The sequence below is a fragment of the Bos indicus genome, chromosome 19 (genome assembly GCF_029378745.1).
Source record: "Bos indicus isolate NIAB-ARS_2022 breed Sahiwal x Tharparkar chromosome 19, NIAB-ARS_B.indTharparkar_mat_pri_1.0, whole genome shotgun sequence".
Taxonomy (NCBI): Eukaryota; Metazoa; Chordata; class Mammalia; order Artiodactyla; family Bovidae; genus Bos; species Bos indicus.
The window spans coordinates 36,922,154-36,939,610 of NC_091778.1; the positions used below are offsets into that span (position 1 = coordinate 36,922,154).

The following is a 17,457-nucleotide window of genomic DNA, read 5'->3' on the forward strand; positions in this document are numbered from 1 at the left end:
ACAGTCAGCTCCCAGTCTTATTTTTGCCGACTTATAGAGCTTCTCCATCTTTGGCTGCAAAGAATATAATCAATCTGATTTCAGTATTGACCATCTGGTGATGTGCATGTGTAGAGTCATCTCTTGTGTTGTTGGAAGAGGGTGTTTGCTATGACCAGTGCGTTCTCTTGGCAAAACTCTGTTAGCTTATGTCCTGCTTCATTCTGTACTCCAAGGCCAAATTTGCCTGTTACTCCAGATATCTCTTGACTTCCTACTTTTGCATTCCAGTCCCCTATGATGAAAAGGACATCTTTTTTTTTTTCTGGTGTTAGTTCTAGAAGGTCGTGTATGTCTTCTTAGAACTGTTCAACTTCAGCTTCTTCAGCATTGGTGGTCGGGGCATAGACTTGGATTACTGTGATATTGAATGATTTGCCTTGGAAACAAACAGAGATCATTCTGTCGTTTTTGAGATTGCATCCAAGTAATGCATTCAGACCCTTTAGTTGACTATGATGGCTACTCCATCAAAATTCTCCAAGCCAGGCTTTAAGAGTATGTGAACTGTGAACTTCCAGATGTTCAAGTTGGATTTAGAAAAGGCAGAGGAACCAGAGATCAAATTGCCAACATCCGTTGGATCATTGAAAAAGCAAGAGAGTTCCAGAAAAACATCTACTTCTGCTTTATTGACTATACCAAAAGCTCTGACTGGGTGGATCACAACAAACTGTGGAAAATTCTGAAAGTGATGGGAATACCAGACCACCTGACCTGCCTCCTGAGAAATCTGTTTGCAGGTCAAGAAGCAATAGTTAGAACTGGACGTGGAACAAAAGACTGGTTCCAAATTGGGAAAGTAGTACGTTAAGGCTGTATATTGTCACCTTGTTTATTTAATTTATATGCAGACTATATCATGTGAAATGCCAGGCTGGATGAAGCACAAGCTGGAATCAAAATTGCTGGGAGAAATATCAATAACTTCAGATATGCAGAGGACACCACCCTTATGGCAGAAAACCAAGAACTAAAGAGCCTCTTGATGAAAGTAAAAGAGGAGAGTGAAACAGTTGGCTTAAAACTCAACATTCAGAAAACTAAGATCATGGCATCCGGTCCCATCACTTAATGGCAAAGAGATGGGGAAACAGTGGAAACGGTGACAGACTTTATTTTCTGGGGGCTCCAAAATCACTGCAGATGGTGACTCAGCCATGAAATTAAAAGACGCTTGCTTCTTGGAAGAGAAGTTATGACCAACCTAGACAGCGTAGTAAAAAGCAGAGACCTTTGCCAACAAAAGTCTGTCTAGAGAAAGCTTTGGTTTTTCCAGTAGTTATGTATAGATGTGAGAGTTGGACTATAAAGAAAGCTGAGCTCCAAAGAATTGATGCTTTTGAACTGTGCTGTTGGAGAAGACTCTTGAGATTCCCTTGGACTGCAAGGACATCCAACCAGTCCATCCTAAAGGAAATCAGTCCTGAATATTCATTGGAAGGACTGATGCTGAAACTGAAACTCCAATACTTTGGCCACCTGATGCGAAGAACTGATTCATTGGAAATGACCCTGATGCTGGGAAAAATTGAAGGCGGGAGGAGAAGGGGACAACAGAGGATGAGATGGTTGGATGGCATCACCAACTCAATGGGCATGAGTTTGAGCAAACTCTGGGAGTTGGCAATGGACAGGGAGGCCTGGTGTGCTGTAGTCCATGGGGTCGCAAAGAGTCGGACACGACTGAGTGACTGAACTGAACTGAATTAACACATTAAATTAGTTTTGGATTAGTTTATGTGTTCATTTGAAGTTTGTATTCTTTTGCTTCTCTTTGTTTTCCTCAGTATCCTGTTTCTGAGATTCCTCCATGATGTGCACAGCAATAATTCCTTCATTCTCATTATTGTATAGTATTCTAGTACATGAATATTTGTATATTTTGCAGTTGATGGATATTTGGGTTGATTCCATGTTGGAACACAAATAGTGCTGCTCTGAACATTGTTTTAAAATGCCTTTTGGTGGACACATAGACATATATCGTAATAATGAGCTTGTTTTGTCATAGGAGTGGCAAATAATTCAACTTCATTAAATCTTGCCAAACAGTTTTCAAATTGGGTGTATCAGTTTATACTCCCACCATCAGTGTATGAAAGTTGTATTTTTTTTTTTAAAGTCTTCATTGAATTCATTGGATTATTGCTCCGGCTTTCTGATTTTGGGTTTAGGCCGGGAGGCATTTGGGATCTTAGCGCCCCAACTGGGGTTTGAAACCCTGCCACGTGCACCCCCCTAACCCGCCCCTCTGGAAGGTGAAATCCCAACCACCGGACCACCAGGGAAGTCCGTGTATGAAAGTTCCTTACCAGACCGTGTTCCTTACCAACACTTTTTATTTTAGCTCTTCTGACAGGTATATAGTGGTTTTTTGCATTTTAATTTTATTTATTTATTTTTGGCTGTGCTGCCCGGCTTGTGGGATCTTTGTTCCCTGACCAGGGTTCACACTCAGGCGCTTGACAGTGAGAGTGCCCAGTCCTAACCACTGGACTGCCAGGGCAGTACCGCATTTCGGTTTTGATATATATATCATCATGATTTATTATGTTGGCTACATGTTTTACGTGGCAGTTTGATACTTTTGAATTGTAGTACCTGTGATGAGGTTCTTTCCAGAAGAGAGGATTTTTTTTTGTTTCAAGTAATAAAGGAGCACTCTCTATACTTTTTTCCCCCAAGGTGAAAATTTAAAATAGATTCCAATATATAAAACAAATTAAAAGAAGTACTTCTTGAGAGGTAGAATGCCATGATAAATAAAAGAAGATTCTGGGCCTAGTGTCATCCATTAGGAGTTGTAATCCTGCGTTTACTAGTTTTGTGAATTTGGGCAAGTTACTTAACCCCTATTTACTTCAGTTTTCTTATCCCTAATATGAAATGTAATGAAGTTTCATCATAAAGTTAATGTCAGGGTCAAGTTAGGTTTTTAATATAAAGTGCCTAGGACAGTGCATGGTACATGACAAGTACTGTGTAATTCTGGCTGTTGGTGGTGGACATTGATATAAATTTATTTATGAACTTATACAAAATTGATGAGAATGAGGTTCTACTGTTGTGCACAAATTTGAAATGAGGGTTATGGATGATCATCAGTTCAGTTGCTCAGTTGTGTCCGACTCTTTGCGACCCCATGGACTATAGCACGCCAGGCTTCCCTGGCTATCACAAACTCCCAGAGCCTACTCAAACTCATGTCCATCGCATCAGTGATGCCATTCAACCATCTCATCCTCTGTTGTCCCCTTCTCCTCCTGTCTTCAATATTTCCCAGCATCAGGGTCTTTTCCAAGGAATCAGTTCTTTGCATTAGGTGGCCAAAGTATTGGGAATTTCAGTTTCAGCATCAGTCCTTCCAATGAATATTCAGGACTGATTTCCTTTAGGATGGACTGGTTGAATCTCCTTGATGTCCAAGGGACTCTCAAGAGTCTTCTCCAACACCACAGTTTAAAAGCATCAATTCTTTGGCGCTCAGCTTTCTTTGTAGTCCAACTCTCACATCCATACATAACAACTAGAAAAACCATAGCTTTGACTAGATGGACCTTTGTTGGTAAAACAATGTCTCTGCTTTTTAATATGCTGTCTAGATATGTCATAGTTTTTCTTCCAATGAGCAAGCGTCTTTTAATTTCATGGCTGCAGTCACCATCTGCGGTGATTTTGGAGCCCCCAAAATTAAAGTCTGTCACCATTTCCACTGTTTGCCCACCTATTTGCCATAAAGTGATGGGACTGGATGCCATGATCTTAGTTTTCTGAATGTTGGGTTTTAAGCCAAATTTTTCACTCTCCTCTTTCACTTTCCTAAAGAGGCTCTTTAGTTTTTCTTTGCTTTCTGCCATAAGGGTGGTGTCATCTGCATATCTGAGGTTGTTGATAATTCTCCTGGCAATCTTGGACTTCCCTGGTGGCTCAGATGGTAATGTGTCTGCCTACAATGGGGGAGACCTGGGTTCAATCCCTAGGTCGGGAAGATTCCCTGGAGAAGGAAATGGCAACCCACTCTAGTACTCTTGCCTGGAAAATCCCATGGACGGAGAAGCCCGGTAGGTTACAGTCCAAAGATTTGAACACGACTGAGCGACTTCACTTTGTTTCTTTTCTTTCCCCGGCAATCTTGATTCCAGCTTGTGCTTTATCCGGCCTGGCATTTTGCATGATGTTCTCTGCATATAAGTTATATAAGCAGGGTGACAATATACAGCCTTGGCATACTCTTTTCCCGATTTGGAACCAATCTGTTGTTCCATGTCCAGTTCTAACTGTTGCTTCTTGACCTGCATACAGATATCTCAGGAGGCAGGTCAGGTGGTCTGGTATTCCCATCTCTTCAAGAATTTTCCGGTTTGTTGTGATCCACACAGACAAAGGCTTTAGTGTAGTCAATAAAGCAAAAGTAAATGTTTTTCTGGAACTCTCTTGCTTTTTCAATGATCCAGCAGGTGCTGGCAATTTGATCTCTGCTTCATCTGCCTTTTCTAAATCCAGCTTGAACAATCTGAAAGTTCACAGTTTACATACTGTTGAAGCCTGGCTTGGAGAATTTTGAGCATTACTTTGCTATCGTGTGAGATGAGTGCCATTGTGCGGTAGTTTGAACATTCTTTGGCATGCCTTTCTTTGAGATTGGAATGAAAACTGACCTTTTCCAGGCCTGTGGCCACTGGTGAGTTTTCCAAATTTGCTTGCATATTGAATGCAGCAGTTTCACAGCATCATCTTTTAGGATTTGAAATAGCTCAACTGGAATTCCATCACCTCCACTAGCTTTGTTGTGGTGATGCTTCCTAATGCCCACTTGACTTCGCCTTCTGGAATTTCTGGCTCTAGGTGAGTGATCACAGGATTGTGGTTATCTGGGTCATGAAGATCTTTTTTGTTTCTCTCAGGTCTATACCATTTCTGTCCTTTATTGTGCTCATCTTTGTATGAAATATTCGCTTGGTATCTCTGGTTTTCTTGAAGAGATCTCTAGTCTTTCCCATTCTGTTGTTTTCTTCTGTTTCTTTGCATTGATCTCTGAGGAAGGCTTTCTTATCTATCCTTGCTATTCTTTGCAATTTTATTTTAGCCTCAGTCTCCAGTTTTTTGTTTTGGTTGCACAATTTGAGGAAAATTTTGATTCATATAGATGAGCAATTAAAAACACTTAAGGTTCACCCAGTAATTTTAGGATTATGCTCTTAGAACAATTTAATTGACAAAAAATAGTAGAAAATGTTTATATTGAAATTGTTACTAAATATAATATCTACATTTGGTTGGATTTCTTGTTTTTAAATAAAAATCACAGAAGTTGCACTAAAACTTAATATGGCTTCAATATCTGTTTTGTTATCACGGAACAGCTGTCTTACAGATTTGCTTTTTATTGCTTTCAGCCACAAGATGAGATGAGCAGCCCATGTCCTCAGGCTTTCCCTGGCCTGATAAGTGTGACCCTATGGCTACTATAGTGTGTGTACTTATTGCTGCAAATTTAATGAGCCAACACATAGGCTTCATGAAAAACAAACTGAAAGTCAGAGCTACACTTTTCCTAATTCATGGCATATTATCAAGGTATTCAAATAAAGGTGAACAGTAGAGCTACACAAATAAAAAACATGAGTTTACCAGTCAGCACAAGTTATGTGTTACGTGGTGTCTGGCATGTTAATATTAGGCATATAAAAACATTCATGTATGTGCTGTTATAGTTCACAGTAGTTAACTCTTAGAGCCAGCTGACGCAGTCACCAGCTGTCTCTTATAAACAGTCTTGCATGTTTGTAGCTGTCTGACCCTTATACCAAGAGAACCTTTCCAACTGTGCTCATGCTTTCAAACAGACTAACGTGAGTATCTTGACAAACTCCTTTAGCACCAGCTTTACTTCTCACCAGCGGACTGTGTCCCACTGCTCCTTAATCAGCATGAGCTCCTCTAGAATGGCCAGTCTCTCCTCTGCCTCTCCAGCTCCATGGTTTTGTGTTCCCTTCTCTGTAGTAGCAGTACCTGCCTGCTACAGCCCCATTACTATCTATCTTGAGTATTGTAATTTCTTCCTGGTCCTGCTTGGATTCCATTTTCTCTCAGAATCATTCCTATCTGATACCATTCTTTTCTCTGAAATCCTGTCCTGACACTGTGTATCTCAGGATCTAAAATGTATTTTTAAAATATTGAAGTTGTGCTCTATCCCAACTTAGTGCCACTCACAAACTCCATCAGCAGAGGGAGCTAAATACAAGAAGATGAGTCCCTGAAATTAAAACCTGAAGTTAAAGAAGGTGCTTATAAAAATAGTAACATGTTCACATACTGTTCAGTAATGAAAAAGAGGTGGAATACTATTAGAAATCAGTGGTTTGGGGTTCAGTTCAGTCGCTCAGTTTTGTCTGACTCTTTGCGACCCCATGGACTGCAGCACGCCAGGCCTCCCTGTCCATCACTAATTCCCAGAGTTTACCCAAACTCATGTCCATCGAGTCGGTGATGCCATCCAGTCATCTCATCCTCTTTCGTCCCCTTCTCCTCCTGCCCCTAATCCCTCCCAGCATCAGGGTCTTTTCCAATGAGTCAACTCTTGGGGTTAGGCTCAGGTTAAGACTTCTGTGAGGAGATTTGTATAATCTTTTTCAAAGAGGTAATTCTGTATCATGTTAAAAACCTACTTAGATAAGGATGTTTATTACATAAGCATATTGGGAGAAGCAGTAAGATGTTTTTAGTCTTTTTAAAAATATTCTGTTTATTCCCTCTGCAAAAATGTTATTAAGGACATGAAGCAAGGTCACTAGCCTTGTGAAGACTTTGATATGGAGTAACGAGGCTTGCAGTTACCAAGGATTATGGATAAACCAGTCCAAGTTTTAAAGATAGAATTTTCAAGTAAATTTTTAATTTGGTTTTGATTAAGTGTATGTATCTTAATTTCAGTTAGCAGACTTGAAGAAAGAGAAGCGGAACTGAAGAAAGAATATAATGCTTTGCATCAGAGACACACTGAGGTGGGTTTCTAGGTTGGTTCTTACCATACTAACATTAAGATAAAGAAATTAACCCTAGAAAATATGTTTTAATTTTTCTTTGAAAATCAGCCAGTATTATCCTTGGGGGTTATTATTCGCGAAAGCTTTAAATGTCATGTAGCATTTACTTAGTTACCAAATACTGACTTTAATGTCTTTTATCTGGAGTTAACTTTTCATGTTATGAATAATGTAATAATTAAGGCATTTCCAATAGTTATGTTTTTGACTGGTTGAGTAAAAACCTAACTTGTACATATTAAAAAGTATACATGATACTAATATGAGAGAATTAATATAACTTATTTTGATACCTGTTGGGACATGGTGGATTGCCAGATTGTTGGTCAGAGTCTCTACATTTTTAATGCAGTATAAAGTACTTAATTTGCATTAAGCTCATAACAAATGGCAAACCAATTATAATGTCTTAAAATGACTCTAAAACAGGTTTTCTGCATGAAGTTTCAGTGTTTCAGATTAACAACTCTTGCACATAATCTCTTCAAAGCAAGTTAGAAAATGTTTAAAAAACTCCTTTTTATGACTCTCTGTCAGCCTTTCCTGTGTTGCGTTTGTTTCTTTCTGTCTCCTTCAGGTGAAAATTGTGAACTGGGGTTCACACACTTAAACAGAATTTTCATAGACACATGCACTGTTACATGAAAAAAATAATTGCTCTTTCTCTTTCTAGTCCAAACTTTCCCGTGATACGGATGGTTTAGTCTTTAGCTCCCATTTTCCTTTCACTATTGTGGGTGATCTCTTATCCTGCCTCCGGTAGGGACCTATATTGTTGCTTTAAAGTAGTATAAAACCCCACTCACTGCAGTCAGTTTCATTTGTTTTTGAGAGTAATGTGCTTTTAACACCTTCCACACCTTGTTGGAATTTCTTCCTGGCATGTGAGGTTTATTACTGTTTTAGCTAACATAGCCATGTACCAAGCATGAAGTGTCACGGAATTGATGAGTGGTAAAGGAAAAAGATTGGCCACAGAGGGCTGGAACCATAGAGCTCTGGGAAAACAGAATAGCTTACATATGAAAAAATAACCACATTTGAATAAGATGGTATTTGGTACATATTAAGACTGTTAAAAAACAATTGGTTGTTAAAGGTTTATTGTTTGTTCTTTTCACACCATTCATTTCATGCCCCAACAGTGTGCTGTACTGGTAGTTCTTATCAATGCTGATAATTACAAACATGTTTGTGGGAATAGGTTTATGTGCCATAAATAATTGATAGTGATGAATAATGAATTATGTTTTTTTATTGAAGATTTTAATTAACCTTTGTAATAATTGAGGATTGTTAAATTGAAATATGTCTAAAATATATGCTGTCTTAAAGTCATTGTAAAGTGAAATTACATATTTTCTCTCATATATGTACATAGTTTTTATATTTCTATTCCTTCAGAGAAAGAAAGTGAAAGTGAAGTCGCTCAGTTGTGTCCTACTCTTTGTGACCCCATGGACTGTAGCCTACCAGGCTCCTCCCTCCATGGGATTCTCCAGGCAAGAGTACTGGAGTGGGTTGCCATTTCCTTCTCCAGGGGATCTTGCCGATCCAGGGGTCAAACCTGGGTCTCCCTCATTCCAGGCAGACGCTTTAACCTCTGAGCCACCAGGGAAGGACGGCATTCCTTCAGAGAACAGTCTAACAGAAAAAAAGAAGGATCTCAGGAAAATCTTAAATACCAAGGCAGAGAGTTGGGCCTGTCTAATAACTGTGAAAGATCTTACATGTAGCATTTTCACAAGATCCCCTCCTTTAGTCATAAGCAGCTTCTGTCCTCTGATAGGCTCTCTGTATTTTGCTCTGCCTCAAGCAATGTTTATAAGACACAGGTATGGCTTCTTTCAAATGTGTTTGTGTGTTTATACATTTGTACTAGAAATACCATTCAATTAGCAATTATAAATTGCTATCCAATGCTAAAGAACTAGGTCCTTTAAAGGTAAATTTTGAAAACCTTCTGGGAAAGGAAGTTTGAAGGGTTTAATCTTTCCGTTGTTACTTTTAACTCAGTACCCTTTTTTATAGGTATACAAAAAAGTTGTTTAGACAGCACTTTTATCAAACACGTTGTTTGCTGCTTAAGGGAAATCTCGGGCTCGTTTCCTAATATGAATAACTGCTCTCTAATCAAATTCAAAATTTTATACACATTATTGAATTTGCTTAAAAGGACAGTGGAGGAAATATACATACTCATTAATCACCAAAAACTTGAACCCTTGTCTTACTCCAAGGAGTGTTTAAATGCATTCTCGTCTTATCCTCTGAGCAAACTCCTTATCACCCACCCCCATTTTACAAACTGAAGCTTCAAAGAGAATATGGAGTGATTTGTCCCAAATGCTATGCTAGTATGTGACTGGATTTGAATCTAGGTCTCTCTGATTCCCTTTTCCTGAATTTTCGGTGCTTTTAAGTTATGAAACACATGTTAAATGCACTAGAAGATTTTCTGTCTCTTTGTTTCATGGTGTCTCAACCATTTTAAGAATTGTGGCCTTGTGGATATACTTACTGAACTGCATATGGAAAGATTAAAGGCCAACAGAATTAAAAGGATTCATGCTATTTGTCTCCAAAATCTCTCTTTTTTGCCTTGTTTTTCTAATAACTGTTGTCTTGCATTTCAGTTTTAGCCAAAGCTAAATCAACGTCTGCTGTGAAAATTTCTCTAGGTGGGAGGGGATTTGGGATGTTCCAAATAGTGTGCTTGGGATCCTTCTCCATGACTCCAGCTACTTGTTGCTGAATTGACTCTTGAATATGTGTGAATTAATATGCATACCTGAGAAAATTGAGAGTTGCAGTTCTGAGATCAGGAGGGATGGGTCTGGTGGACCCAAAATAGATTATCTAAAATATATTCTATTTTACTTTCATACCTCTCTTCTACCTTGCAGCATTCATTGTCCAATACTCGGTTGGTTTTGTTTTAATAAAAAAACAGAGCTACTCTGTGAAGCCCTAAATTTAAATTTAATTAAAATTTAAATTTTTATGTATAATTTATTTTATCTACTTTTTTGTGCTTATATAGAATATACTTCAGACATCAGGAAATGTCTTAGAATGTGGGGTTTTCTTGTGGGTGTGATGAAAAAAGGACAGTGAGCTTATCGCCTGCCTCCAGAAGTGACTGAAACGGCACCTGGATACACTGCAAGTCTCATAATCCTTAACTGCTCTGATGACTGAGTCAGATGGATCTGAGTTCTGGCCGCAAAGCCAGCTAGCTACTGACAGAACGCAGTTAATCATTAACTAGCTGGTCAAATTGGACAAGTTATTTTAACCTCCTTAAAATGGAGTTTATCTAGAAAATCATATTATTGTTCTGAGGATTAATTGAAACAGTAGCTCTACATGCATTAGCTGATATGTAAATGGTGATCAATAAATATTAGCAGCCATTTTGTTGTTGTTCTTTTGTTCTACTAAGTGCTAGTTCAATTGGGTTAAAACCAGTTTTATTGTGTAGACCATTTTGGAATGTTAGAATACTGTATCTCCAGTTACTTGGGATCACTTTTTTGATTGGGAATTGGTTTGGAATTCAACATCTAAAATAAAAAATTTTAAATTTATTTAAGACAGTAGTCAATCTGTAGAACGGACTGTTTTGGGTAGAACCAATTCTGTATCTTTGCATTTTATTTAATCTTTTAATTTTTTTTATATTGAATAAATAGATTATTATAGACTCAATTTAGGAGAGATTTCTATTTATTTTAATCCCTAAAGGAACTTAGTCTTCATTTGAATGAATCAAATTCATATGATTACTTTCCATTATAAAAGAATTCAACTTAGATTTTCTAAAATCTTTTGAAATTTTAAATTGATATATTTGGTCCGACCATCATTTTGTTATGCTAGTCTCATTTAAATTTCTTCCTCACTTGAAGTTTTTCCTGATACTAGATGGAAGCAACTCAGCATTTCTGCCTCACTGACACAAACACAAAAATTGTATTTCTGCAGAACTGTTGGAAAAGAGAAAACATTTAAACTTAAAATTATGTAAATTTAAAAGCTTTTAAAAATGCTTTCATATACATATCTGTGTGATTATATATTCATCTTTTTTTGCCTGATACACTTCTTATTTGTACTAATTTTAACTTGGGGAACAGCCTGGTTGATTCTTTTATATTTGATTTGATGGAATTACCCATCTTAATCCATGCATCAGACTTCTTGTTTATCTGAAGTAAATAACACTTTCAAATTGATTTATATACGTCTTAATTTTTGTATATGCTTCCATGCCGAGTATAAATTTCACAACATACTTATTATTTATTTGGCTACACTGTGCAGCTTGTGGGATCTCACTTAGTTCCCCAACCAGGGATTGAATCTGGGCCACAGCACTGAAAACATGGAATCCTAACCACTAGACCACCAGGGAACTCCTAACAAAAGCATACTTCTTAAAAATAAATTTTTAAAACTTGTTTAAATTTTCTTTCAGTAGCTATCCTTTTAATATTGCTACAATGCATATTTCAAGTTATTTGAGATTGAAATCTATCTTCATGCAGCTAAAGTTTAGCAACTTACAAAGCTATTCCATGCTGTAATTTTAAGAATTTCAGGAATATTCTCCTTTTCTTGCCTACTCTTGATATTTACATTTCTTTAAATTGTGGGAATGTCAGTTGGTGTAGCCACTGTGGAAAACAGTACGGAGGTGCCTCAAAAACTAAAAATAGAATTATCATATGATCCATCAATCCCACTTCTGGGAATATATTCAGACAAAGCTGTAATTCAAAAAGATATATGCACTCCTGTGTTTATAGCAGCACTAGTCACAGTAGCCACAGTATGAACAATATGAAAAGGCAAAAAGATACAACACTGGAAGATGTACTCCCCAGGTTGGTAGGTGCTTACTATGCTACTGAAGAAGAGTGGAGAAATAGCTCCAGAAATATTGAAGAGTCTGAGCCAAAGTAAAAACAAAATCCAGTTGTGGATATGACTGGTGATGGAAGTAAAATCTGATGCTGTAAAGAACAATATTGCATAGGAACCTGGAATGTTATGTCCATGAATCAAGGTAAATTGGAAGTGGTCAAACAGGAGATGGCAAGAGTGAACATCGACATTTAGGAATCAGTGAACTAAAATGGGCTGGAATGGGCAAATTTCATTCAGATGACCATTATATCTACTACTGTGAGCAAGAATCTCTTAGAAGAAATGGAGTAGCTCTCATAGTCAACAAAAGGGTCCAAAATACAGTACTTGGGTGCATTCTCAAAAATGACAGAATATTCTGTTTGTTTCCAAGGCAAACCATTCATTATCACAGTAATCCAAGTCTTTGCCCCAGCCACTAATGCAAAGAAGCTGAACGGTTCTATGAAGACCTACAAGACCTTCTAGAACTAACACCATAAAAAGATGTCCTTTTCATCACTGGGGACTAGAATGCAAAAGTAGGAAGTCTAGAGATACCTGGAGTAACAGGCAAGTTTGGCCTTGGAGTACAGAATGAAGCATGGCAAAAGCTAACACAGAGTTTTGCCAAGAGAACGCACTGGTCATAGCAAATACCCTCTTGCAACAATACAAAAGATGACTCTACACATAGACATTACCAGATGGTCAATACCAAAATCAGATTGATTATATTATTTTCAGCCAAAGATGGGGAAGCTCTTTATAGTCAGCAAAAACAAGACCAGGAGCTGACTATGGCTCAGATCATGAACTCATTATTGTAAAATTCAGACCTAAATTGAAGAAAGTAGGGAAAAACCACTAGACCTTTCAGGTATGACCTAAATCAAATCGCTTATGATTATACAGTGGAAGTGACAAATAGATTCAAGGGATTAGATTTGACAGAGTGCCTGAAGAACTATGGATTGAGGTTTGTAACATTGTACAGGAAGCAGTGATCAAGACCATCCCCAAGAAAAAGGCAAAATGGTTGTCTGAGGAGGCCTTACAAATAGCTGAGAAAAGAAGAGAAACTAAAGGCAAAGGAGAAAAGGAAAGAGATACTCATTTGAATGCAGAGAATAGAAAGGAGAGGTAAGAAAGCTTTCCTAAATGATCAATGCAAAGAAATAGAGGAAAACAATAGAATCGGAAAGACTAGAGATCTCTTCAAGAAAATTAGAGATACTAAGGGAACATTTCATGCAAAGATGGGCACAATAAAGGACAGAAATGGTATGGACCTAACAGAAGCAGAAGATATTAAGATGATGTGGAAAGAGTACACAAGAAATATACAAAAAAGAATACACAAGAACTATACAAAAAAGATCTTCATGACCCAGATAACCACAATGGTGTGATCATTCACCTAGAGCCAGATATCCTAGAGTGTGAAGTCAAGTAGACCTTAGGAAGCATCACTGTGAACAAAGCTAGAGGAGGTGATGGAATTCCAGTTGAGCTATTTCAAATCCTACAAGATGATGCTGTAAAAGTACTGCACTCAGTATGCCAGCAAATTTGGAAAACTCAGCAGTGGCCACCACTAGAAAAGGTCAGTTTTCATTCCATTCCCAAAGAAAGGCAGTGTTCAACATAAATGTTCAAAATGTTCAAGCTACTACACAATTGCACTCATCTCACATGCTAGCAAAGTACTGCTCAAAATTCTCCAAGCTAAGCTTCAACACTGTGTGATCCAAGAACTTCCAGATGTTTAAGCTGTATTTAGAAAAGGCAGAGGAACCAGATATCAAATTGCCAGTATCCATTGGATCATAGAAACAGCAAGAGAATTCCAGAAAAGGATCTACTTCTGCTTCATTGACTATGCTAAAGCCTTTGACTGTGTTGATCACAACAAACTGTGGAAAATGCTTCAAGAGATGGGAATACCAGACCACCTTACCTGCCTCCTGAGAAAAACATATGCAGATCAAGAAGCAGCAGTTAGAACCGGACATGGAACAACGGACTGGTTCCAAATTTGGAAAGGAGTCAAGGCTGCATATTGTCACCCTGCTTATTTGACTTATATGCGGAGTACATCATGAGAAATGCCGGACTGGATGAAGCACAGGTTGGAATCAAGATTTCTGGGAGAAATGTCAACAACCTCAGTTAAGCAGATAACACCCCCTTATGGCAGAAAGTGAAGAGGAACTGATGAAAGTGAAAGAGGAGAATGAGTGAAAATGCTGCCTTAAAACCAACATTCTAAAAACTAAGATCATGGCATCTGGATCCATCATGTCATGGCAAATAGAGAAACAATGGAAACAGTGGCAGACTTTATTTTCTTGGTATCCAAAATCATTGTGGATGTTAACTGCAGCCATGAAAATAAAAGACACTTGGTCCTTGGGAAAAAAGCTATGACAAACCTAGACAGCATATGAAAAAGCAGAGACATTACTTTTCTGACAAAGGTCCGTCCAGTCAAAGCTATGTTTTTTCCAGTGGTCATGTATGGATGTTGGACCATAGAGAAAGCTGAACGCTGAAGAATTGATGCTTTTGAACTGTGGTGTTGGAGAAGACTCTTGAGAGTCCCTTGAACAGCAAGGAGATGAAACCAGTCAGTCCTAAAGGAAATCAGTCCTGAATATTCATTGGAAAGACTGCTACTGAAGCTGAAGCTCCAATACTTTGGCCACGTGATGCAAAGAACTGACTTATTTGAAAAGACCCTGCCGCTGGGAAAGATTGAAGGCAGGAGGAGAAGGGGACGACAGAGGATGAGATGGCTGGATGGCATCACCAACTCGATGAACATGAGTTTGCGCAAGCTCTGGGAGTTGATGATGGACAGGGAAGCCTGGCGTGTTTCAGTCCATGGGGTCGCAAAGAGTCAGACAGGACTGAGCGACTGAACTAAACTGAAATTGCTAACATAACTTTTCGTATTCATTTTTTTCTTATTCAGATTACTTCAACATCTAGCAAAGCCTTTTTGATTTTATGATGGAAATTGTTTCATTTTACATGTTTTAATACCAGGTTTGGGTCTCTTATAAGTGGAACTATATCAAGAATCAAATCAGGGACTTCTTGGTCTAGTGACTAAGACTCCATGCTCCCAATGCAGCGGGCCTGAATTCGATCTCTGGTCAGGGAACTAGACCATGCTAAAACTAAGACCCAGCGTAGCCAAAAAAAAAAAAAAAAAGGAATCAAATCAGACTGTAGAATTTCTTGACAGAATTTCTTGATATTCTTGAATTTTTTCTGCCATATTCAGTTTGTGTCTTATGGTTCCTTATTAAAGAGTTAATGTGCTCTGATTTTTCATTTGTTTCAGTTTGCTGCCATTTTTATATGATTATATTAAGTAATGATTCCAGTAAGTTAGCAGGCTAACATAGGAGAGAATATTTTAGCATTCTTTGAACTAAATCTGTAGCAAAAATAAATATCGGTATTAAATTGAAAATTATCTTTACTGAAGTTTCAAGTTAATTTCTTTGTTGTTTCCCACTTTAGCAATGGATTTCTCAAGTGTCATCTGTCCCCGTTAATCAGTAATCTCTTGTCAGTTCCTTCCCAATGTCTATATCCAATTTGTGTTATTTATGTCAGACTTTATATTTAATAGCATTACATATTGTAAAAGAATTTTTTTGCTATGTTAAGCAAAATGTTGGCTACTTTTCCAGACTCTAGCATCCTTAAATGTAAGCATTTGCATATCCCTTTGAGAATAAAATAAAATTTCATCCTTAATATTCTTTTATATAGAACATGAGTAGTCCGATAAATAAGAAATTTATATTAAAAGGTTTCCCTTGTTAAAATGTTATACTTTTTTTCCAGGTATTAGTCTTAAAATTTTGTGTATTCTTTTGTTTCTTCAAAATAGATGATCCATAATTATATGGAACACTTAGAAAGAACAAAACTTCATCAGATCTCAGGGAGTGATCAACTAGAATCCACAGCTCATAGTAGAATTAGGTAAGCTTTTTTATATACATTTTTGCCTTGGGAAAAAGGAAAATAAAATAATCTGTTTCTGTTTCTCTCTGTTCTTTAATCCTCAAACAATAGTAGCTCTCTCCCTCCTGTAGTTGGAATGCTATAGGAGGGGGTAGCATAGAAAAACAAAACAACTTTCACTAATGAAAAGGTAAATTAATAGCCATTGTTTTCTGATACTTAACAAAGATTGTATAGGTTTAAAATTTTTGTCAGAATGCTGTAAATTTTTCATTTCACCTGTATAATTGGTTTAAAAGTCATTTTTGCTACAGAGAGACATGTTTGAAAGGGTTAGCTAGACTTCTGTTTGATGTAGGAGTGTGAATAAATTATGTAGATCTCCAAGCATTGTAGCCAATGAGCTAAGCCAGGCCTCTTAGTGGGGAGGAAAATAGTTAATAGGCTGGCCTCTGCTCTGGATTGCTGCATAAATGCTAGGAGCAGCAGCTCTATGGTTATGAGGCGGTGAGAGCAGGATGACGTCAGCGCTTCGGAGCTGCAGCAGGATGGAGTGGAAAGCTGCTGCTGATGGCATTGTTTTTGTGGCAGCAGCTGAATGACAGATCCTCACTACAAAGATACCCCTCTGGCCCCCGTGTAGGCCTCCTGGTTCGGGTGTTTCACCATGCCAGCACAGCGCCATGAGTCCTGGATGCATGCTGCTGTTTGTGTTTGGCTTTGTTGGCGGGGCGGTGGTCATTAATTCTGCTATCTTAGTATCTCTCTCCGTCTTGCTGCTTGTGCACTTCTCTATTTCTACCGGAGTGCCAGCTTTGACGCAGAACCTACCAAGGATACTCAGGTACTTCAGTCTCTCTTAGAAGTCCTTTTTTAGTTGGTTTTTCTTTTATTTTTAGCTTTATGGGTGTTCTTTGTAATCATTCATGTTGCAGATTGAAACAATGGAAAATGGCCTGAAGCTAAGACTTCTATTCTTATATATAGTAATTTATAGACTATCGCTTAGGGATATGCTTTGTGTTTGGAAACCACCCACTTAAGAAAAGGATTTTCAGATTGTACTTATACACAAATACAAGGTCAGAGTGGTCTTGTTTTAAGCAGAGGGTTCAACTAGTAAAGGGAAAATAGGAGTAGAGCATTGGGTCCAAATGTACACAACCGCTTCATGAGAGCATCTGAGCATTTAGAAGCAAATATCTTTATGGTGGGACTTGTAGTTGATTAGACACAGGCCATAGGTGTTTATTTTGTTCCAATGATCCTTTGACTGTTGGAGGTTCAGGCATCCTTTTTACAGTTTTTGATAGCAGTTCATGGGAACTGACAATTTAAATATTTTCCTCCTACAGCAAAATATATTTGAAGTGAAAGGATTTAAACCTTTTAGGGCAAGGAATTCATTTTTTTCTCCCAATTATTTATGCATCAAAGTTGGAAAGCTTTACAAAGCCTATTCACTATT

The 17,457-nt window shown here is 37.9% G+C and overlaps 1 protein-coding gene across 7 annotated transcripts in view; it reads left to right on the forward strand.

Moving 5' to 3' along the window:
- The window catches only part of SPAG9 (sperm associated antigen 9), a 151,953-nt gene that overhangs the window by 53,196 nt on the left and 81,300 nt on the right, over positions 1-17,457 (forward strand). For 6 of the 7 annotated variants that reach the window (XM_070773266.1, XM_070773269.1, XM_070773264.1 and 3 more), the window contains 2 exons: positions 6,979-7,049; positions 15,913-16,007. In XM_070773266.1, coding sequence (XP_070629367.1) covers positions 6,979-7,049; positions 15,913-16,007 — 166 coding nt within the window. Of the gene's footprint in view, positions 1-6,978; positions 7,050-15,912; positions 16,008-16,042; positions 16,834-17,457 lie in introns of those variants that run through there. The other variant, XM_070773268.1, reaches the window with a different exon arrangement.